The sequence below is a fragment of the Phaethon lepturus genome, unplaced genomic scaffold, assembly GCF_000687285.1.
Source record: "Phaethon lepturus isolate BGI_N335 unplaced genomic scaffold, ASM68728v1 scaffold13396, whole genome shotgun sequence".
NCBI classification, from domain to species: domain Eukaryota; kingdom Metazoa; phylum Chordata; class Aves; order Phaethontiformes; family Phaethontidae; genus Phaethon; species Phaethon lepturus.
In genome coordinates this window covers 1,855-21,596 of record NW_010544203.1, presented here as the reverse complement: position 1 = coordinate 21,596, position 19,742 = coordinate 1,855, and the positions used below count along the sequence as shown (strand labels likewise).

The 19,742-nt window shown below is 41.0% G+C and overlaps 1 protein-coding gene across 1 annotated transcript in view; it reads right to left on the bottom strand.

Annotated features, from left to right (window-relative positions):
* Nucleotides 1–19,742, bottom strand: part of LOC104621967 (chromosome unknown open reading frame, human C14orf80) — a gene marked incomplete at its 5' end in the record, with an annotated part of 77,046 nt that overhangs the window by 56,283 nt on the left and 1,021 nt on the right. The window contains one exon of the mRNA XM_010288605.1: nt 13,465–13,667. Coding sequence (XP_010286907.1) covers nt 13,465–13,667 — 203 coding nt within the window. The remainder of the gene's footprint in view (nt 1–13,464; nt 13,668–19,742) is intronic.

Below are 19,742 nucleotides of genomic sequence, written 5' to 3'. Positions count from 1 at the left end.
AGAAGAGAATACCAAAATGTTTTAAGTTAGCTTCAACACTTTCAAATCATTCAGGAATGAAGAACATATAAGGCAAATAGGGCAAAGAGGAGGAAAAAAATCCCCAAAAAACAAAGTTCCAGCAGTAGAGAGAAATGGTAACCTTTTAGAACACAGGACTGAGAACAGCCGAAACAAGTACTGAAGACTGGAATAAATATCAGCTTCTCAGCTATGATGTGGTGAGCTGTCTCTTCCCCTGTCTCTCATTTTCCATACCCAGAAATACACAGTGTTCCTGAGACAGCAAGCATGTTCTTTACCCAGGGGGGGGGGGGAAGGGGGGGTGATTAAAAAAAATAAAATAAAATCACATTTTGTCTCGATTTGAGTAAGTCAAAGAACATAAAAACCAGACTTAGCTCCTCCAGTGTCTTCCCAAAAGTGCTGCAGGCTGTATTCAGTGACCCATTTTGTAAATCAATGCCTTATATAGGGACAAAATTGTGGGCCTGTGCTTAGCCAGCTGTTTTCTTTTCTCCATCCAACATTTCCCTTCTTGCAGGATAGAGTAAAAGAAACAATCATCCAGCTGATACTGGCCAGGAGTCTACAGAGGTACTCCCAGCTACAGTTGCACCACCTGTCTTGCCTTGTTTTGCCTTTCTCTAGAGTAATTTGGAAAGAAGGGAGAAGCAAAGAGTTTCTTTTTGTTCACCTTGTCCCACTTTCCTTCTGCTGCAGAAAAGAAAAAAAACCACACACCACCACCTTCATCTTCTGGATTAAATGTCTCCTTGGCTAATGGCATAAGGCAAGCAAGACATTTCTGTTGTATTTCTTTCCCAAGGAAATTCCACCTCCCCCAGCCTCTTACACAAAGGGATCATTCACGTTTACGAACAGATCTCTCTCTCCATTTTCAGCTAAGACTCCTGCAGATTGCAAATTGAAAAGGGAGGAAGGCATAGGTTGTATTACTTCTGATGCCAGTAATACCACTTAAAGTAAGGCTGAGCTGTCAACTTCATCCAGTCTATAGAAAGCACATACAATAAACACAATCCATAATTCCAAATTTTTTACTACAGCATATCAAAAGAAATAGGAGTAACACAGAACTGTGAAGGCCTGGTTATTCTGAATGGGTGTTTGCCAGCTAAGAACGTGTTTCCCAGTTGTTGGATTCTCAAGACATTTCTTTAAGGTGGAAATTTACAAAGCCTACTTGAAACATGACTGTTTGCAAGAAAATACTTAAGCAGATATTTGGACCCACATACCTTGATGGTATTTAAACATATGTGCTTCTCTGCTACACAGACTTCCACGTTCAATAAAATCTTATAAAGATTCATTTGGCAGACACAGCTTGAATGTAATTCCAATTTGGATCCGAAACTAAAAATGCAAACTGTAAAATGAGGAGAGTTTAATCTTGCCTTAAATGCAGATTTCAGCAGAAGTATATGTATAGCCATGACCAAATAACTCCCTAATGCTTGTTTTAACCTAAATATCACCTCAGTTGACAGGGCCTCTAATACAATGAGTGTTCATATTACTTACAAGCAGAAAAATCCTGTTCTGGTCACATAACAAAACATATCAAGATTACAGGGTTTTTTTTTCCCTTTGCTCTGTGGCTCAGATAAATGCATGCTATAAATCACAGGGGTGTGGGGATGGTAAAGGGCTTTCCCTTTTAAAGGCACATATTCATCCTTATTTAAAAAAAAAAAAAAAAAAAAAAAGGAGAGACAGTATCTCCTTTGTGCCAACTGCAACGTCACTCTTTTCCTCGGATGCCATCAGCCCCTTGCCCCTAAAGCAAAAGGCACTGTGTTCCAGGGCACTGCAGTCCGAGCCAAGTACCTTCAAGGTTCAGACTGTCTTGCCCGCATCTGGAGAGGCTTCTGGACTATGAAACCATACAGATATGATTACCAAGTTGTCCACAAACACAATGAGCCAAGCAATTGTGTATTAGTCACAACAGCAGAGAAAATGCATGTGTAAACAACATTAAAACACTTCACATATCAGCCAGAAAGCCACAAGGCTAAAGACAGACTTGGGATTCCCAGATTAAAATCTGCATTTTCCATAATTTACAGTTCAACTCCAACTTCTCTGGTTAGAGGTTTCAGAACAGCACAAATACTGCTCTCCTGGGGATTCATTTCAGGAAAGAATCGCATTAGACTCGATTGCTTTGGCAGTACAGTGACAAACACCATGCAGAGCTAATTTTATTGTAGCAAACTGCCTTATTAATATTAAAATAAGGAAGCCAGCCAATGCATTTTTTAACAGGACCACTCTATTATTTATTTCACAAACTGCACAAAAAAATTACTTTTCCTATGAAATACTTAGCCTGGCATAAAGTAAACAAGATAAAAAAAATCTTGCACATTATACTGTGACCTCAATTTCTAGTCCAATCTTTACAATCTAAGGCTATTTACTGCTCTCCCAGTGGGAGAAAAATCACTAAAATACCAGCCCAAGCTAGAGCCTTTGCTTCAAATATCACTGTGAATTTATCTAATCTATGCAGCAATACGGGTACACACCTACATTCACTTCTAAGATACAGAAGTGCATATTATTTAGTCAAAGCCATAAAGAGAGCAGCCAAGGCAACCACCCAGGGCCCTCAATGGCCTCCCCGGACTTACAATGCTCCACACCAGCTCTGGAAGAGCTCCTTTCATAGCCACTTGCCAGAAAAGCTTTTTGCTTGTAAACTGTTTGCTGCAGTTAATGTTTCTCTTTGATTCTGTTTCAGGGAAGGGAGGCGCACGGACTCCAGCTACAGAATGGTGCCACAGGCTTGCAGTACAAAAGCCACATCAGCACGTATCAATACCCTCGTTGTAGCATCAGAGTCTTTTCCCATTACATTGGTGTTACCAGAGCTAGTCTTGTCAAACTGGATGATGTGGACTCGCCAGAGCACCTGTGTTTAGCGTAACTTAATCAGAAGCTAGAACAAAGCCCCTCAAATCCCCTCCTACTGTAACTCACCCCAAACGAGCTTTTCTGTCCTAAAAGCTCAAGGTACTGCTGTTAGAAGATTTCAATATCCATTTATTGGCAAGACTCAGAAAAGCCGCACAAGCCTGATGAAGGTGACATGCATATATTTTCAGGAACCCTCTTCGAGCCAACTCCTGAACTACCACCCTCCCCAGACTTAGGCAGAACTTAAACCCAGGTCTCCTGTAGTAAAAGATCCAGGCAAATAACCAGCTAAGCCTCAGAATAAATACACGTTCCAGGACACCATGCCAACGACAGTAGCTCACAAACTACAAAACCTAATCTGCACTCATAAATACATCTCTGGCTTAGTCAGAGCTAAACACAGCTTATGTCCTAAGACCATACATTTAAAATTTTTTGCAAGGCAACCTAGAATTCAGTCTCCACCACCACAGAAGTTTTGCCCTCAACATTCCTCCCAGGCTATTTCAAGTCCAACTGTTATGAAAAAAAATGCCAGATGTGTGCATGCACTTACGGTTAGACAATGCAGCAAGTGCAAAACCCGCCAACACAGTCCTCATGGCACAAGTGCTCTGAGCAGACAAGACAGATTTACGAAGCACACTGAATTAAAAAAGTTACCAGATATAAAAGTACTTGGAGGAAAAGAATAAGGGGTGGGAGAAAGGAAGGTGTAAAAAAGAGACATGGGGCTATATCAATTTTCATGCAAATTCCATACATCTGAGCAAATAACTTGTATGCAACTTGCTTAGAGAGAAATTAAAGATTAAGACATTTCAACTTTTATAGCAGAAATAAAGCTTTTCTTGTTGGTTTGAAATACAAAGCAATTCCATGGTGTTGAGTATCAGAGAGCAGTTCTACCAACAGTAGATGGAGATAAGCAAGTACTTCATCATCTAAATAGTTTAACAAAGAACAACATAAGCATCAATGGCTTTGTGGACATGTGAGAAGGGGGCATCTTTTGCACTACTTGCTCCATTTGAGAATTTTAGTGACCTGGTATGCAGTTGACCTCGCTTTGTAGCTATAATTTAATCCCAGCTGGCAACTAAGCACTACGCAGCCGCTCACTCATTCCCCCGGTGGGATGGGTGAGAGAATTGGAAGAGTAAAGGTGAGGAAACGCACAGGTTGAGGTACAGTTGAACAGGTAAAGCAAAAACTGCGCACGCAAGCAAAGCAAGGAGTTCATTCACCACTTCCCATCAGCAGGCAGGTGTTCAGCCATCTCCAGGAAAGCAGGGCTCCATCACGCATAACGGTTACTCGGGAAGACAAACGCCATCACTCTGAACGTCCCCCCCTTCCTCCTCCTTCCCCCAGCTTTATATGCTGAGCGTGACGCCATATGGTCTGGAATGTCCCTCTGGTCAGTTGGGGTCAGCTGTCCCAGCTGTGTCCCATCCCAGCTTCCCGTGTACCCCCAGCCTGCTCACAGGTGGGGTGAGAAGCAGAAAAGGCCTTGGCTCTGTGTAAGCACTGCTCAGCAATAGCTAAAACATCCCTGTGGTATCAACACTGTTTCCAGCACAAATCCAAAACATAGCCCCATACTGCTATGAAGGAAATTAACTCTAGCCTAGCCAAAACCAGCATATCTGCTCATACACTTTGAATTAAACAAACTCAAAAAATTGTTTTAAAGCAAAATACCTTGCAGATTCAGTGGCAATCTTACAAAATGCCACAAGCAGTACTGCAAAGAAAACCCTTTGCTGTGCAGCTTCACACTTCTACACTTTCTGTACTTTTCCAATTTATTTAAATATTTTAATGCTTATGAATTCTTACCTTCATAAACTTCCTATGCCCTGTACACACAAAGGCAGTGAAAAGGCCTGTGCTGCCTGCATTGCTGGACAAACAAGGCTCTGCCAGGGCTAGTTCTGCAGGAGATGCTCTTTTCTGACTAGGAGCTGCCACCTGTCGACAAGTGATGGATCCCAGCCGCCGGCTCATCCCCAGCGGGCTGCGGCTTTTCCCCAGACATCTTCCACATCCCTCCAAGGATCAGCTCTCTGCTTCCATATTTGGACAGCAGCAAACAGCTTGCTGCTCTTCCTGTGGAGAAGCAACCCTATTGGAACATGGATAATGTGTTTAACCCATGGATACATGCATTAAGTCAACTCCCTGACATTAATCCTTGAGCAGAGCAAAATAAAGCACCTGCCAGTCGAAACTTTCAATGCATGCTCCCAGCCCACTACTCACTTGCACTTGCATTAATCTGGGTCTAGACAGAAACTATTTACTTGCAGGTACTACTCAAATCTTAACTACACTAAGCAAGCAGCCTGGTATCACAAAGGTGGGAAGGAGCATATCTAGATCCCTCGCTGCAGGACTCGGGAAAGGCAAAGCAATCACATAAATCAAGCCAATAAAGTGCTTCTGCAGCATTTACTGAGCGTGTGTTCCAAACCGCTCATAATTCAGACAATGGTTTTGATGTGACATAACATATGTTAACCTGTGTAATTACAGATCTTTAAGCAGAGCATAATTTTTTTTAAAATTAAACACCATAGCCAGAAATAACAGTATCAGACATGCCTTCTTAATTAATACAGCCATATATCTATCTGCAGGAGGGGAAAACATGAAAAGGAACAATTTGAACAGATGAATGCGAAAGGGACAACACTGTTTTCATTAACAGTACCATCAACAACACTAATTGGATTTCCTCCTAAATGAGGTAGGATCCAGATTAGACATATGCATGGAAAGATAGATGGTGTAAGAACCCACTCCCACATGATGCATGTACCAATTAAATATCCAGATATTTGCACAGAAGAATGTCTTCCACAAACATAAGTGCTCACAATGTAGAGGTTATGATCATAGCATATTTTGCAATTAAAAAAAAAAAAGTTAAATCCTGTGTTTCCGCAAGGCCTTTTAGCTGTTAAATCTCAGTGCCTTTTGCAAAAATTGCTACTCGCAACATCACTCCCAAGAGTTCACTCTTGGCAAAGAGTGAAAAAGAGAAGATGCTGAGCAAAGACAGAAAATGTGAACACAGCTCCTGCCCATTCCTGCCTTGTTCAAACAAGCCTGTCTGGCAGTAGCCACAGGCCTGAGGCACTAGAGCATGTCAGTCCCTTATCCCATCACTCCTCGCTTATTCAGGAGGTTACTTCAGAGCTCTGCAATACAGCAACTCTGCCTTTAAAAGAGCACAACAGCACTGCCTAATCTTTGGAGCTGCAAGGTTTTAAAATAGCATTTAAATCCCGAAGCTCACCACATCACATATTCAGACAAAACACAGAAACCAAACATACTAAAATAAACATGTGGCAGGGTAGACCTTAACTCAGAGCACTGCATTTTGCAGGGCTCAAGAAATGCAAATTGGATAATATCTTGCACTGCATTTCCTATGCCTGCAGCTGCAGCTCTGCTCGCCCATGTCCATTTTGCTTGTGGCAAGCTGCAGGACGGGGTAACCAGTGAAGAGAGAAAGATGCAGCACGATCTGGAGCAAGAGGCCAAAAGGAGAAGAAACAACAGTAACTGCTCTCCTGGAGAGGAGAGGCAGAGCTCTGCCATATATAGCTGGCCTGCATTGCCCTTCCTTGCAAGCTCCTTTTGTCCTCCTGTGGAAAAAGTGCTTTATTTCAAAAGATTCTCCAATAAGAGTTAAACCCTGATCACTTGAAGTGGGTCACCAAAAGCAGAGGATGTTCTCATTTAAATCAAAAGGCCATAGAGCAAAGATAACTAGAAGGTACCAAAGGTACTGGCTGCTGCCCGCCACTGGAGGGCAGGAGAGGAACGAAGACATCTTAAAATCACTCGGTTTCCCCAACAGACAAGAAAGTACACTGCATTTCAGCAAAGTACAGAGGACCAGTGTGACCATGCTAAGCCTTCCTATTAGCACACCAGTCCTCATCTTCCTCTTCCCCCGTGAAAGCTCAATAACTCCAGTGCCTGTTGGTAGAACCCCATCCAGAACACATCAGCTGCAATGTCAGGTTGAAGATATTTTGCATTTGTTTGAAATTCAGACATTACCAGAGAAACAGCAGATTCAATAAATTATAAGCCTTTGTGATCATTTCAGATTCTTTTAGAGCATTTTACCTTGATGTGCTGTCTAAAAAAAAAAAAATCCCACTCAAAATATATTCACCATCAGGCAAAAACAAACGTTATTAACTACACATTTTCCAGTGCACCACAGGAAACTGTTTTTCAGTGGGAAAAAGATTCCACAACAAGTCCGAAGCATAGAATTAAAAAAAAAATCATAAGGAATAGCATGTACATATGCACATGCAGAAGAACAGGAAGAAAATTTCAGCTAACACCTGTAACTTGTGCTTTAATACACACACACAAAAAAGGTGCATTTCAAGAGGCGAAACTGAAACGTGCTCCAGTTCTTGTATGGCAAAAACATATTCCTAATTTAATCACCTCTGACCACAAAATATGTTCAAGCCTACAGGCAATACCAGTAACTAAAGACAGAAACTATCACTTCAGGGTTCAACAGTTACCTATTCAGGAAGTGACTTTAAAAAGGACAAAAGGCAGAAAAGCCAAATTGAAGCATTTTTTTTCCCCTTAATTTCTGGTAAAAGCCCTTACAGGGTGGGTAGCAGTGCAACGAGAGTGCTGTGTCAGCCACACAGGAGCCCAGGGAGCTGCAAAGGTCCGGCTCTGGTGCTACCCCAGCAGAGGTGGCGTGGAGAGGGGTGCAGCACACACCAAACACAGCAGGCTGCCGCCGGCAGAGCGGTGCTGCTCGCTGGCACAAATGGGGTGAAATTTTGCAGGAGAAGTTTTAGGGATCCTGTGCCCTCTGTTTAGGTTTCAGGGACGGCTTTTAAAAAAAAAAAGTGTTCCTTAGCAGCTATTGGATACAGCAACAACAGTAGCAAAAAAAGGGGCAAAAAGATAAATGGTGAGAGTTACTAGGAAGACAGGAGGACAAAGAGAATAGAAGTGTAAGCACAGGGAATAAAGGAGGGAAATCAAAAACTGAAAGCTGACAGACTAATATATCCCAGAAAGATCTGGAAAGTAATTATGCTTCTGAGTTAGAATCAATAGGTTAATAAAATTCCCTCCTCCACCTCCACTGGAATAGGTGAAGAGGGGAAAAAAACCCAGAAAATTTATATTTACTGACACTACTGCCAAAGGTTTCCTGGTTTTCTGCTTGGGGGGAACATCAAGCTTGGCTGCTACGTTAACACTTTCCTCTAATAACGTGGTTTATGGGACAGCAGTGACAGTCAAGATTTCTATAACATACAGGCACTTCAACAAGATTAGACCAAGCATAAGCCTTACACTATATTGGAAATAGCCAGTGAGCCAAATTAGACCGCGACAAACAAAAGATTAATCAAATTGCAAACCTAAGAGTCAGAAGGCATCTCTAGTTTCATTTTTCCCCACCAGAACTAATTAAACTGAGTTCACTTTGGCATGCTAGAGACACACGCATGAATTCCAACTGTAACAGACATAATAGCTCTGTTTGTTGATTACTATAAATTCACAAAAGGGAAGGGGCATCCAATTTCACTCAGAGGGCAAGCAACAGGCAGAGGGAATTAGTGGAACGAAGAACCAGTGTTTGTGCAACATATCCTGGTGATAATGAGGGATATAACATCACTACCCCCATCTAAAATACTAAACAGCCTCCACACATAATTAAATTATGGGGCACACATAGATTAATTCAGCTATAGAAATAATACCAGTACAGGCAGTATTCCTCCCTGGAAACAGAAGAAATACATGCTCCTAGAGTACTGCTATTATCTGCACAAGCCATCATAGAGTTGGAGAAAGCTGTGATGATATCACTAAAATTTAAAAAGCACGGCAAAAAAAAAAATGTAGTCAAATGCTGAATGTGCTCTCTGCTTCTCAGAGAAAGAGAATATGAGAACTCCCCAGGTCTGCCTTACGGGTTCAGTGAAGGACAGCACTTCACCTACAGGTTTTCAGATGTGTTTTGCACTCTAGGATTTTCATGTGTAAACAGGACTCAATAAATGGCAATGAGAATAATCTGTCTGTAAATGATCACCAAAGCAACGAAAGATGTTAAGACTGACATCACAGCAGTGCGTATTTAAGGTAGATATCCACAAGGGGTGTGAAAAGCCTTTGAAGACAACATCTATCAATTAATCGCCCAGTGCTTTAAGGCAGTAACAATGAGTGAGAATTCCCAAGTAGACACTTCAGTAAATCGACGTGAACCTCCAATTCAGATTTTACTTAAGTCTTTATAGATCTAATAGAATTAGTGATTAATTTTTCTAAAGAGTTGACCAATGCAGGGTTTGAACTTTCATTTACTGCCTCTGGAGTCAACAACCTGATGACAGATCAGCACATTAAATTCAGGGAATGGACTTGCACTACAGCAGCCGGGTACTGGAGTTTGATATTCACTATCCATCCACTCTTCCCTCCCCTGTTCCTCCTGCACAGCAACATGGATTCCAGTCTGCTCTTTTAACTGTCTCCTGCCTCAGTTTATCAACTTCACATACTGGAATACAGCCATGGGTGGAAGGCTAGAGGGCAGTGGCTCCTTCAGCCCTGCTCCTTGGGGCAGCCTGCAGCAGGCACGCAGTACCCTGGCTCAGAAGACAGACTGCAGCACTGCCCTTCCAAAAAAAAAAATGAGCTGGAGGCTACATGCGACAAGGTGCCCTGAAGGATCTTCCTACATAATACACAAAAGCAGTCAACCCGTATAACCATCCTCAGCTACTAACCATACCTGTCCATTACCAAACACTACCTCAAGATTATTTTTTTAATTACATTAACAACATTAAGCACTACCTACTACCACTTTCACCCTTTCATCACGCTTTCACCGATGTTTTGTTTATAATTTCAGGAATCACTTAACTTTTGATTCTGAAGATTTAAGTGGCTGTAAAATTAACTTGTGGAAGCCTTCCCCAGTTCAGGATCTTAAGATTATGAATGCCATGCAGTGGCTGAGCTCCATGTCCATCATGTCATGAAAACCCGTGTCCCTCTATAAATAACCAGCCTGAAATCCTTTAGAGCTGATGGAAGTGTTCAATTTGCAGGGGAAGAAAACTGTGTTGCTAAGGAACTGCAAAGAAGAAAAGGCCAGAGAGTGGTAATCTGAAATTAAATGAAAGGAATTAATTTAATTGGCCCTTGATATGTTGAGTATTTGGCATATTATCAGCAATTTAGCAGTCTGTAGGCTTTGTTTCAAATTTAGGCTGAAAGAATAGTCAGAACATGATTGCACCCTTAATTTAGGGATTAGCTGCATTCTCTCTTCTTCATAAAACAGACCCTGTTCACTTTTGTGGATTTCAGACAAAATTTTAAAAGCAAACCACATGAATATCAGTTTGAACTACAGCTATGCCTACAGTTCTTCAGACTCCATTTTTTTAGATGAAGACAAAGGGTAAGGATTTTCTTCACATTTATTCTCACTAGTAGCCCAACAGGTGTGCTTTGCCAGTAAGTACTGGCTTTCATGCTTTGCTGATTTTGGCAAAGGTCTCAGCAATGCACAAAACCAGATACTATTTCATGGATTTTTGTTGTGCCACATTTTCATTTCAGGAAAGTATTTTCAGTTGTTCATAATAATTTGGAAAAAAAAACAACTCCATGTGGTAGAAGATTTTTCAAGCTCCTTCTCAGCCAAGAATTTCAGTTGTTTTAAAGAGCATTTCCTTTTCTTTTTTTATGAGACAGATCTTTCTCTAGTAAAGCTTTTTTCTTCTTCTACCTTTTTCTCTCAATTTACTTAAATAGAAGAGAGTTACAACTGCAGAGACTACATCTCTGGCATGTTTAGCAACACCTTTACAATTTGTTACACATCTTCCAACACTTCAGCTTAAGTATCACAAACGCCTGATATTTAACACTCCCAGAGTAAAAATTCCCATACTCCAATTTTTCAAGTTGTACTTTTAACTCACAAGATGTCAGTTATCAAACTGACAACCTCAACTTCTTTCTTTCTTACTATAATTTTAGGGGCTATATTGTTGAACGCTGTCTGACTGATGAGTAGACTCTGCCACATGAAGGTATCCCATGAAAGAATTATCCAATAAAAATATATAGCAACAACAAAACTATCACACTTTTATGCAGCAAACAGGCTTTCACAGGTGGTTTACAAGGAACTGACTTACTAAACAAAATGAAGTGTGTGACCTACATATCATCTTCTCCCCCGCCATTACCTCCTTACATCTTTAACTGCATTCCTAGATCTTTGTTTGGTTGGGTCTTACTGGTTGAATTTATTGGTTTTGTAATACCTTGTTGATCAAATAAAATATAAGACCTCTCCCTCAAAATTCTGTTTGTTTTAACTTTCTTGTGATATAGAATCACAAAACACACCAGTTACGCTATAACTACATTCTATCATTTTTTTTCCCCCCTGTGAACATCTGTTTTTATTGGAGCATGAAAACTTGCTAGATGAACACCATACAAGAAGCCTTGCCATTAATATAATGAGCTTCACATACACAGGCTAACTCCAACTCTCAGTCTATAAAATTTTTGTCTGGCCTATTGAAAAAAAAAAAAAATTCCAGACCTGTAAGCCTTTCCAAACACTGTTTCAGACAGTTATTGGATAAAAACGTGAAATAAGTATTCCATGCTTTTTGAGAAACACAGCTAAAGCAGGTTAGAATTGCAGTGAAAGGCACAGCAATAAATTTCTCAGAGAGTGTTTTCTCTGTATGGCCTCTGTGTGGCCGTAAGAGATAACATTGTACTACCATAGTTCTTTCACCTCTTTTTGGAAAAAGCAAAACTTAAGACCTTCAGAGAAAATAACAGAGATGCTGCCCCATTTCCTGAATTCACGTCACCGCTACACTTCACTCATAACTTCTGTAATAGAATTAAGGACACAAAAAATAATCTGCTACCACACAAGAAAAACAAGAAAAAGGTAGGAGAACTTTAAAGGGAAAAGTTCTCCAGAAGTGTGTTTTTTCTAAAGTCTCATGGTGCCCTTCATATCACTGGAGGGCACCACCACTCACACCCAGTGCCCCAAGCACTGCATCTTGTGCTCCTTCTTTTGTGCAGCAAACAACTGTAGTGTAGCAAGTTGTTTGTTTTCTAAAAAAAAAAAGTTCATGTTGTTGTTACAAAGGTGACTCTTCCCTTTGAACTGTTTTCAATTTGTACAAGTGTTTTCCTTCTGAAGACACTTCACAGCTTCCCAAACTCTCACTTTTCTGCTTTGCCGACCCATAAAAATATTCTGGAAAAACAGGCAGCCTACAGTCTAGGGGAGCACATATATATGATCATGAAGACCACAAGGTCTTAAATATTACAAGATTATCAGCAGGTAAGGTTTCTGACCAACCATGTCCTTTGCCAAAAAATGAGACAATTCTGTGAGCCTGTCATTTTGAACCAGACTGACCAGTAATTAATGTCTGACTAGATGAAGATGTCTTAGAACAAACTTACAACCATGTAGAGAGGCCTCAGCCACACTAACGCATTGCACTGGTCAGTTTAAATTCAGCCTGTGTTATCTGTTGTGTCAAGAGCAGTTAATTTGCAACAAACAAGACATAAACATGGAAAAAACATCGTCTTCTCTCCTGAGCTTCTCACTCTTATGCTCCAGAGGAACTGTCTATACAGTAACAGGCCTTAAATGGGGTCTTAAATGAAAGGAATGGATTTTTATAGCAGTCTTGCCAAACATTACTAGACTGTCGTTTTGGGTTTGTTGGATGGGGTTTTTTGGGGGAAGGGGAGTTGCCTTTTTTTTTAAAATCACTTGTATATATATTGCAGCTAAAGCAGACAAACAGCTATCCTTAGCTTACTTCAGAGCAGTCTTTCTATGTGTTAGCATCTTTTTATTGATGAAACACAACAACATACCCCATCGTTCTCTCAAGGGGGCTACAAAGCCAGTAGTTACCCCAAGAGCAGCAGCTGCCATTCGAGACCTTGATGTTTTTAAAAAGCACTATTTGCCTTAGGATTACTTGCTCTACCCAATGCCAATATACCCAGCATTCACAGCAAAGCTGTTTGCCTACACTGTAGAACCACCCATGCTGCAGTCTGGAAGCACAAAACTCAGAAGCACAGAGATCCAAAACATTCGCTTACTTGCACTCCTCCACATTGGTCTCACCTATACTGGAAATAGAAATCAGGGAATTCAGGCAGGGGTGGGAGTTTGAAAAAGAGAATGAACCCAGATCACTTGCACACAGAAAGTTTAGAGAAGGGAAAGAAAAGAGGTTCCAGATGCTGGCCCCTTTAAGTTTTTTTAAAGCTGGAGTAAGGCATTTATATGTAAAGGTACCAAGATACCATGCATTACACACTAGTGATAACATGCCTGCTGTCACAGAACATTACTTATGGACAGATAAGGTGGAAGGACACAAATACGCTCACCGTGCACACAGAGGTTTCATCCCCAGTCTTTACTCTGTTCCGAGCCAAAAGCTGCTCCAAGAGGTTGAGTCTGTGCAGCAGCCAGGAAAATGCCAGCAGCAGCTCCCGACTACCCGCTGAGCCGTCAGAGGGGAGCCGATAGAGTTCTCGCCTGCCATAGCCATGGTACCACAATGCTGATTTTACAAACCTAATTTGGATATCTGAAAAGAAGAAAACAATTAAGAATAACACACTGCACTACTCAACGCATTTATACATTCAGTTCCAGAAACTGCTGCCTCCTCCGAGAGCAAGATTTTTAATCAAGCCCAAGATTAGTGGAGGACAGTGAGACAGTCTTTATCAACAACTGAAAAAGGACAAGAAGTATAGAGTAAAAGCCCTCCTTATGCTTCCCCATTCTGATCTACATGAACTACTGCTAAGGAAAAAGAAGAAATTCAAAGTTGAGACCAAGGCCAGTAATAGCCTCTTGGAGATTAACAAAGGCCAAAAAGGTAAATAGCCATCCCCGCTATAACACGACTCCAGTTCACCTATTCATTTTTTACAAGCCACCAAGCATGCTATGAATTAGTAAACAACCCGCTGAGTCACTTTACTCCTGAATGAAACTGGAATTCAGAGATAGGAGTTTCACAGCCTGGTGCAAATCTCTGAGCACCAGTGAGCAGGCAGAGATAATGCAGCACATCACACTGCATACCAGACCACATGGACTATTTAATTCTCAGGAATGCTCTGATCCTGATTCCTTCACACCAGCAAATCTTACCTGACAGCTACAAGACAGGCACTACAGAACTGTAAAATACTGCGGAAACACAGAGAAAATTATTATTAAAGTTCTGACCAGTAAGGCTCACTCTGTACTAAGTCAAAACTACAACAAAGAATATAATGAGGGGCACAATGATAAACAATACATACTGGGGACGAACCAACAGTTGTTGTAAAACAAATCCCTGCTCAAAAGGCTACTAGAGTTCTCCAAAGGCAACAAAAAGCAAGTGATTAACGAAGATTCAACCAATGCAAGAGATTTAGACTTCCCAGTGGGATTCAACTGGCACAAAGAAACAAAGCCACTGCAGTGGAAGGAGAGGGAAGGTCCTTGAATCAATGGCAAGTGCCTAGCAGACAAGAACCAGGGTGTAGGTTTCACGAGGGCTCTGTGCTAAACAGTGCTTGTTCAACCAACTCAAAATGACACACAGACAATGTGACAGTGACAAGAAAATTTGGTGCTGATGTGATATTACTCAGTAGTACAGAATGCAGGTGGATCATGAAGGATTGCAGAACCTAGTGACGCCAAGCTTTAAAATGACAAATTTTAAAAAAACAATTTTTAATTTAATAAAGAATTTTTAAAAAGATAAAATTCTTTTTAGAAAAAATGAAAAATTATGCACACAAGGGAAAAAACAATGCTAACTTTACTGACATGGCAACAGGCTCGGAGCTGACCACTAGACTCAGGAACACAATCTTAGATTGTAAGATTTTTCATTACAATATCACACTTGGTTGTCATATGCATCCAAAAGCAAATTGAATGTGAGAAATCTAGAAAGGAAACTAAACAGAACATAGGGAGCAACATTATATTGTTGTCTATATAAACTGTGACCCTACATCTCAAATTCACAGTATTATTTTATTTCTTCCATCCTAAAAACACTACAGAAGACTTGGAAAAAAACAAAGAGAAACGACAAGTACAATCACAAGTACAGAACAGCTTCATTGTAAGAAATTACAACGTAGGCCAAGAAGACAACTAAGAATGGAGATGACAAAACTCTTTAAAACCGTAAGTGCTGTGGAATGGGTAAATAGGAAATAATTTGTTTGCACGACATTCAATACAAGAACTGTGAGCCACCAAACAAAGTTAGCAAGCATGTGAGTCAAAACAAGTTAAAGAGATGTTCTTCAGGCATACAGCAAAGCTCTGAAATTTCTGGCCATGGGACTGTGACTATGGACACAGAGTTACAAAGGCTCAGGGAGGAACTGGATTTACAGAACAGGAGTTCATGGAAGCTTATGAAATGCAAAGATGCCCTCTCTGGTTTGGGAAGTCTGAAATGTAAATTACTGGAGGCTGAAACACCACCACCCTGAAAGCATCCTTCTATACTCCCCTGCCACAACTGGATGAAGCTAGAGGAACCTTCAGCTTGATCCAGTTTAGGCATTCTTACAAAGTAAGGAAGAAAGCCGCCCCCCTTTGCCAGTGTTATGCTTCACTATCTCCGTGGGGGTTCATAGAAGAGGTACACACTCACATACACAAAAATAGCAGCAAGTACAAACCTCACACAATCAGGGATTGTCACTGCTGTCCTTAATTAACATACCGATTCGTCACATTACATACTCATTTGCCTGCTCCTTGCCACTTGTGGTAAAAACATCCCTTAGCACTGACACGTGTCATAATCTTTCTTTGTCTGGCATTGACTGTTGAACCTCAAAAACCACATAATGACCAACTTCAAAACAAAAGAACAAGAAAAAAATCCTGTTGCTCTCAAAAGGAATTTGTTAATCACAGCGAGGAGTGGTTGATTTTAGCATATTGCAAATTAAGTTGAGTCTTATCCACCAAAAGTAATACAAAGCCAAGACACGGGGAGGAGCTATAAGCTGACCTACGCTAGTAACCCTATAGCAGCAGTACAGGAGAGTTCCAGCTCTGCTGAGGCGGGAAGGACCTGGTAGTCCATAAAAAGCCACCAAGCCCTTTGCGCCTTGACAAACCAGAGGAAGGTATATTGTTTGCACTGTTTGACCAACATCAGGATTTAGGGAAACAAGAGTGCGGATCCCCAAGGGGACGCCTACTTTCAGAGTGTTCCTCAGTCCAAATACACAGATGGAACTATTATACAGATTACTACACATCTTCAGCAGTGGAAGCGGGAGTACACAATTGGCCATGTGAAAGCTACAAAATAATTCCTGACAAAGACATTAACAATGACTGAAGAACAAAAAACAAGATCAGGAGCATGACTAAGCATGTGACACAATGGTACAGAGCTACTAGTTTTTTGCAGTAGTGTTTTGCGTAGCAGAGCTTCTGCAGAGACACAACAGTTGGACAAATGGTTTTAAACCTAGCTTGTTTCTGCATTACAGACAAAAAGGAAACCAAAACACCTAAATCACTCTGCTCTTTTTGCAGAGCCTGTGAATGTAAAAACAAGCAGCTTCCCTTCACACTGCTAAGGTGGCAGAAATGCCTATGGTTTGCTAAAAACCTTGCTGTAGGGATGCGCTCCAATCACTCATGCACAGGGGGAGCACTCAGATGTTAGAGATTTCATTTTGACCACTCTTGAACATTCTTACATGAGCTAGGTTTTCATGTTGCCCTTTCCTTTTCTTTGTGTATTTGTCAAGAAAGGAACTGCCGTAACAGGAAAGGTAGAAATACTCCAGAAGGAAGGAATACCAGTACCTACTTTCCTTCTTTTTCAAAGCAAACAATCATCACATGCTGCCATCTGCAGTTCATGGAGCTCCCCAAGAAATCACATATCAAAGAGAAGGAATAGAGATCAAGCCAGGTGGTTTTTTCTCCTTTATCACCATTTCCCTGCTCTGACGTACCACCTGGGACCAGATCCACCAAGGCAACTGGTCACCTGAATCTCTGTGTTGCTCCAGGCCTTTATCTCCCCCTGCAACAATTTGCCCGCACATGAGAAGGTACTATTGGTGTGAGTATCAGGCAAGGATTACAGATGAGCAGTCGAAGCATGGATCTGGAACCGGGGCTCAAAGAGCCTTTCCATGACCTTAGAGAAGTCACTTAGTTTTCCTCATCTCTGCAGCGCTCTGCTTACAAGGAAATGGTGCTCAGAAAAATGGCAATATAGGCTACAGAAGTACCCAAAACCAATGATGGATTCCTCAAAAATGTGCAGCCCAGAGAGAAAAACCATCACTCAGATAGCAGATAACACCAGCCACTCAACACTCCCCGACAACATCTTCTTACGGTATTTCTTTAGGATTAGGCAATTTATAGAGAAAGTCCTACCAACTAATCCCCTTCTGCATGCACTTTATTTATAAGAGTACATTCAGCAAGTAAGACCAAGCTGTGGATGAACCTCAGGGTTCAGCTCTCTTAAAACTATACTCAGACTGTGCTCTTACGAATCTTGTAGAGTATTTTCAGTGAATTACAGCATGATATTCAAATAAGGGTTATGCATTAGCCTGGCAGGCTAAGATGTAAAGGAACTAAATCAAGTACAAGAACAGACACAGATACATTACTTCATGCACTCAGGCAAGAAACACCTGCATAGGTAGTGGCATTATGGGAAACTACTGCTGCAGAAGAACATTTTCGGCTTCATTTGTCAAATAAACATATATTGCAGCTCCAGACCTCTTTCCCATACTATAAAAAATGAATGGTGACTCCAGAAAAGAAACATTTCCTCCAACTACCTAAATGCATATTGCACCGCTATCCGCTATATGCATTTATAGTGTGGCGGTTAGGATGTTAACCCAGTCCACCAGCTCTCAGCCTCCGTGAAGGAAGGGCAGCATGAAATCACTAATCATGGCTTCATCAGTAAGGTTATGCCTGGGGTACCATTACACAACTTACTTTGTCAGTGACGTACGAGTCAAGAGACCTGTTGTTCTGACGTGTTTAAGGGGCTGGTGTGTACTAACGGCTTCCCACCAAAGTTTACAGTAAGTGATTTTTACCATGTGAAGAAAAAATTCTTCCAAACCGAGAAACCAAGAGAGCCATTTGCAGAATTCTATAACCACTGACTGTCAGGCTTCAGTGGGGTTTTTAGTTTCTTTGTGCAAGAATGCAATAGTCCCTACATTTTAAAACATCAAACTGTGGGGATTTTTTTTTTTTTTACATGTGACTTTTCAAATATTTTGTCTTCTGCTAGCTAGGCAATAAAATACATCAATACTTAAAAACATGATGCAGAAAGTTTTTCTAAATAAAAATCACATCACAAGCATAACAAGGGAATGACTAGTAGCTGCTGTATTCAAAGCAAATTTTCAACTCTAAAATTCACCTATATAACAAAAGCAGATCAAAAACTGACTAATGAAAACTACTAATTCAAAGCAAAAGTACATACCAGGCTGCAACTTCAAAAGTCACTTGATGAAAGTACTTCCTAGATTTAGTAAAAGTTTTCAGGAAAAATCTGTCCTTTTCCATGGGCAAAATCTCTAAGAGCATTCTGTCCTTGCAACGCACTGCTTTCTTCTAAGCACCTCACAACTGCAAATGCTTCAACATCTGGAACGCAGCCCTTGAAATGTAGGTCTCGCTCTAGAGTAGTGAGAACCACCATGACTCCAACAACACACAAAGACTACAGGCCAAAGCTCAGCGTTTCCTTTGGAAAAAACTTTTAGCCTAAAAAAAGAAAGAGTAAAACACCATTTAAGTATGGGTTCTCTTTTCCAGAACGCTGTTCCTATGCCTATGCACACAGTAGCTCTCATACCAAAGGAGTCTTCACAGCCTTCCACTGGGATCTGGCAACTGCTGCCCTCCTTGTTTTAGCTAAGATAATTAAGAGGCTGTACAAGAACAGCAAAGAAAGGAAATCTTGATCCATGGACTAAAGCACTAGACATTGATTAGAGGAAACAGTTTCAATTCTTTGTGGTGCTACAGGATCCTGTGCAAACCTGAGAAAGTTATTTAGTGCCTATGCCCAAGGCTTCCACTTCATTTCCATGAAATAAATACATGAAAGACCGTAATTGCTCCAGAGCAGGGACAGAGAAGAAAAGCAGTAAAATATTGTCTTCATAGCAGACAACTCATTCATTTGGCCAAGCAAAGGTAATTAATGTAATCTGAAAAACCGTACAGCTATCCAACCTAAGTTTCAGCTTTAATCACAGAGTTGAGACTAAACAAGTTTCTTAAAAATCAGCTTAGCAGTTCTGAGCAAAACCACACATTCCCACCTCACAATCTACCCGCAGAGGCTGGGTTTGTTCTCTCTAGAGCCAGCAACCTGCCACACGCACATGGAAATCCTGTCTGCAAATGCTACAAGCAATTAGTATGGGAGCAGCCAGGATTCAATGAGGCTGAACTTTTGCAGGACCACCTCAACAAAGCTGCAGGAGACAGACAGTAAATTGAGTTACCATACACAGCAGATTGTGGGTGAGGAGAAAAGCAAAACCAGCCAAATGAAAAATAGCAGTCCTGTGAGTAACACAGAACCATGCTGATTTCCTGC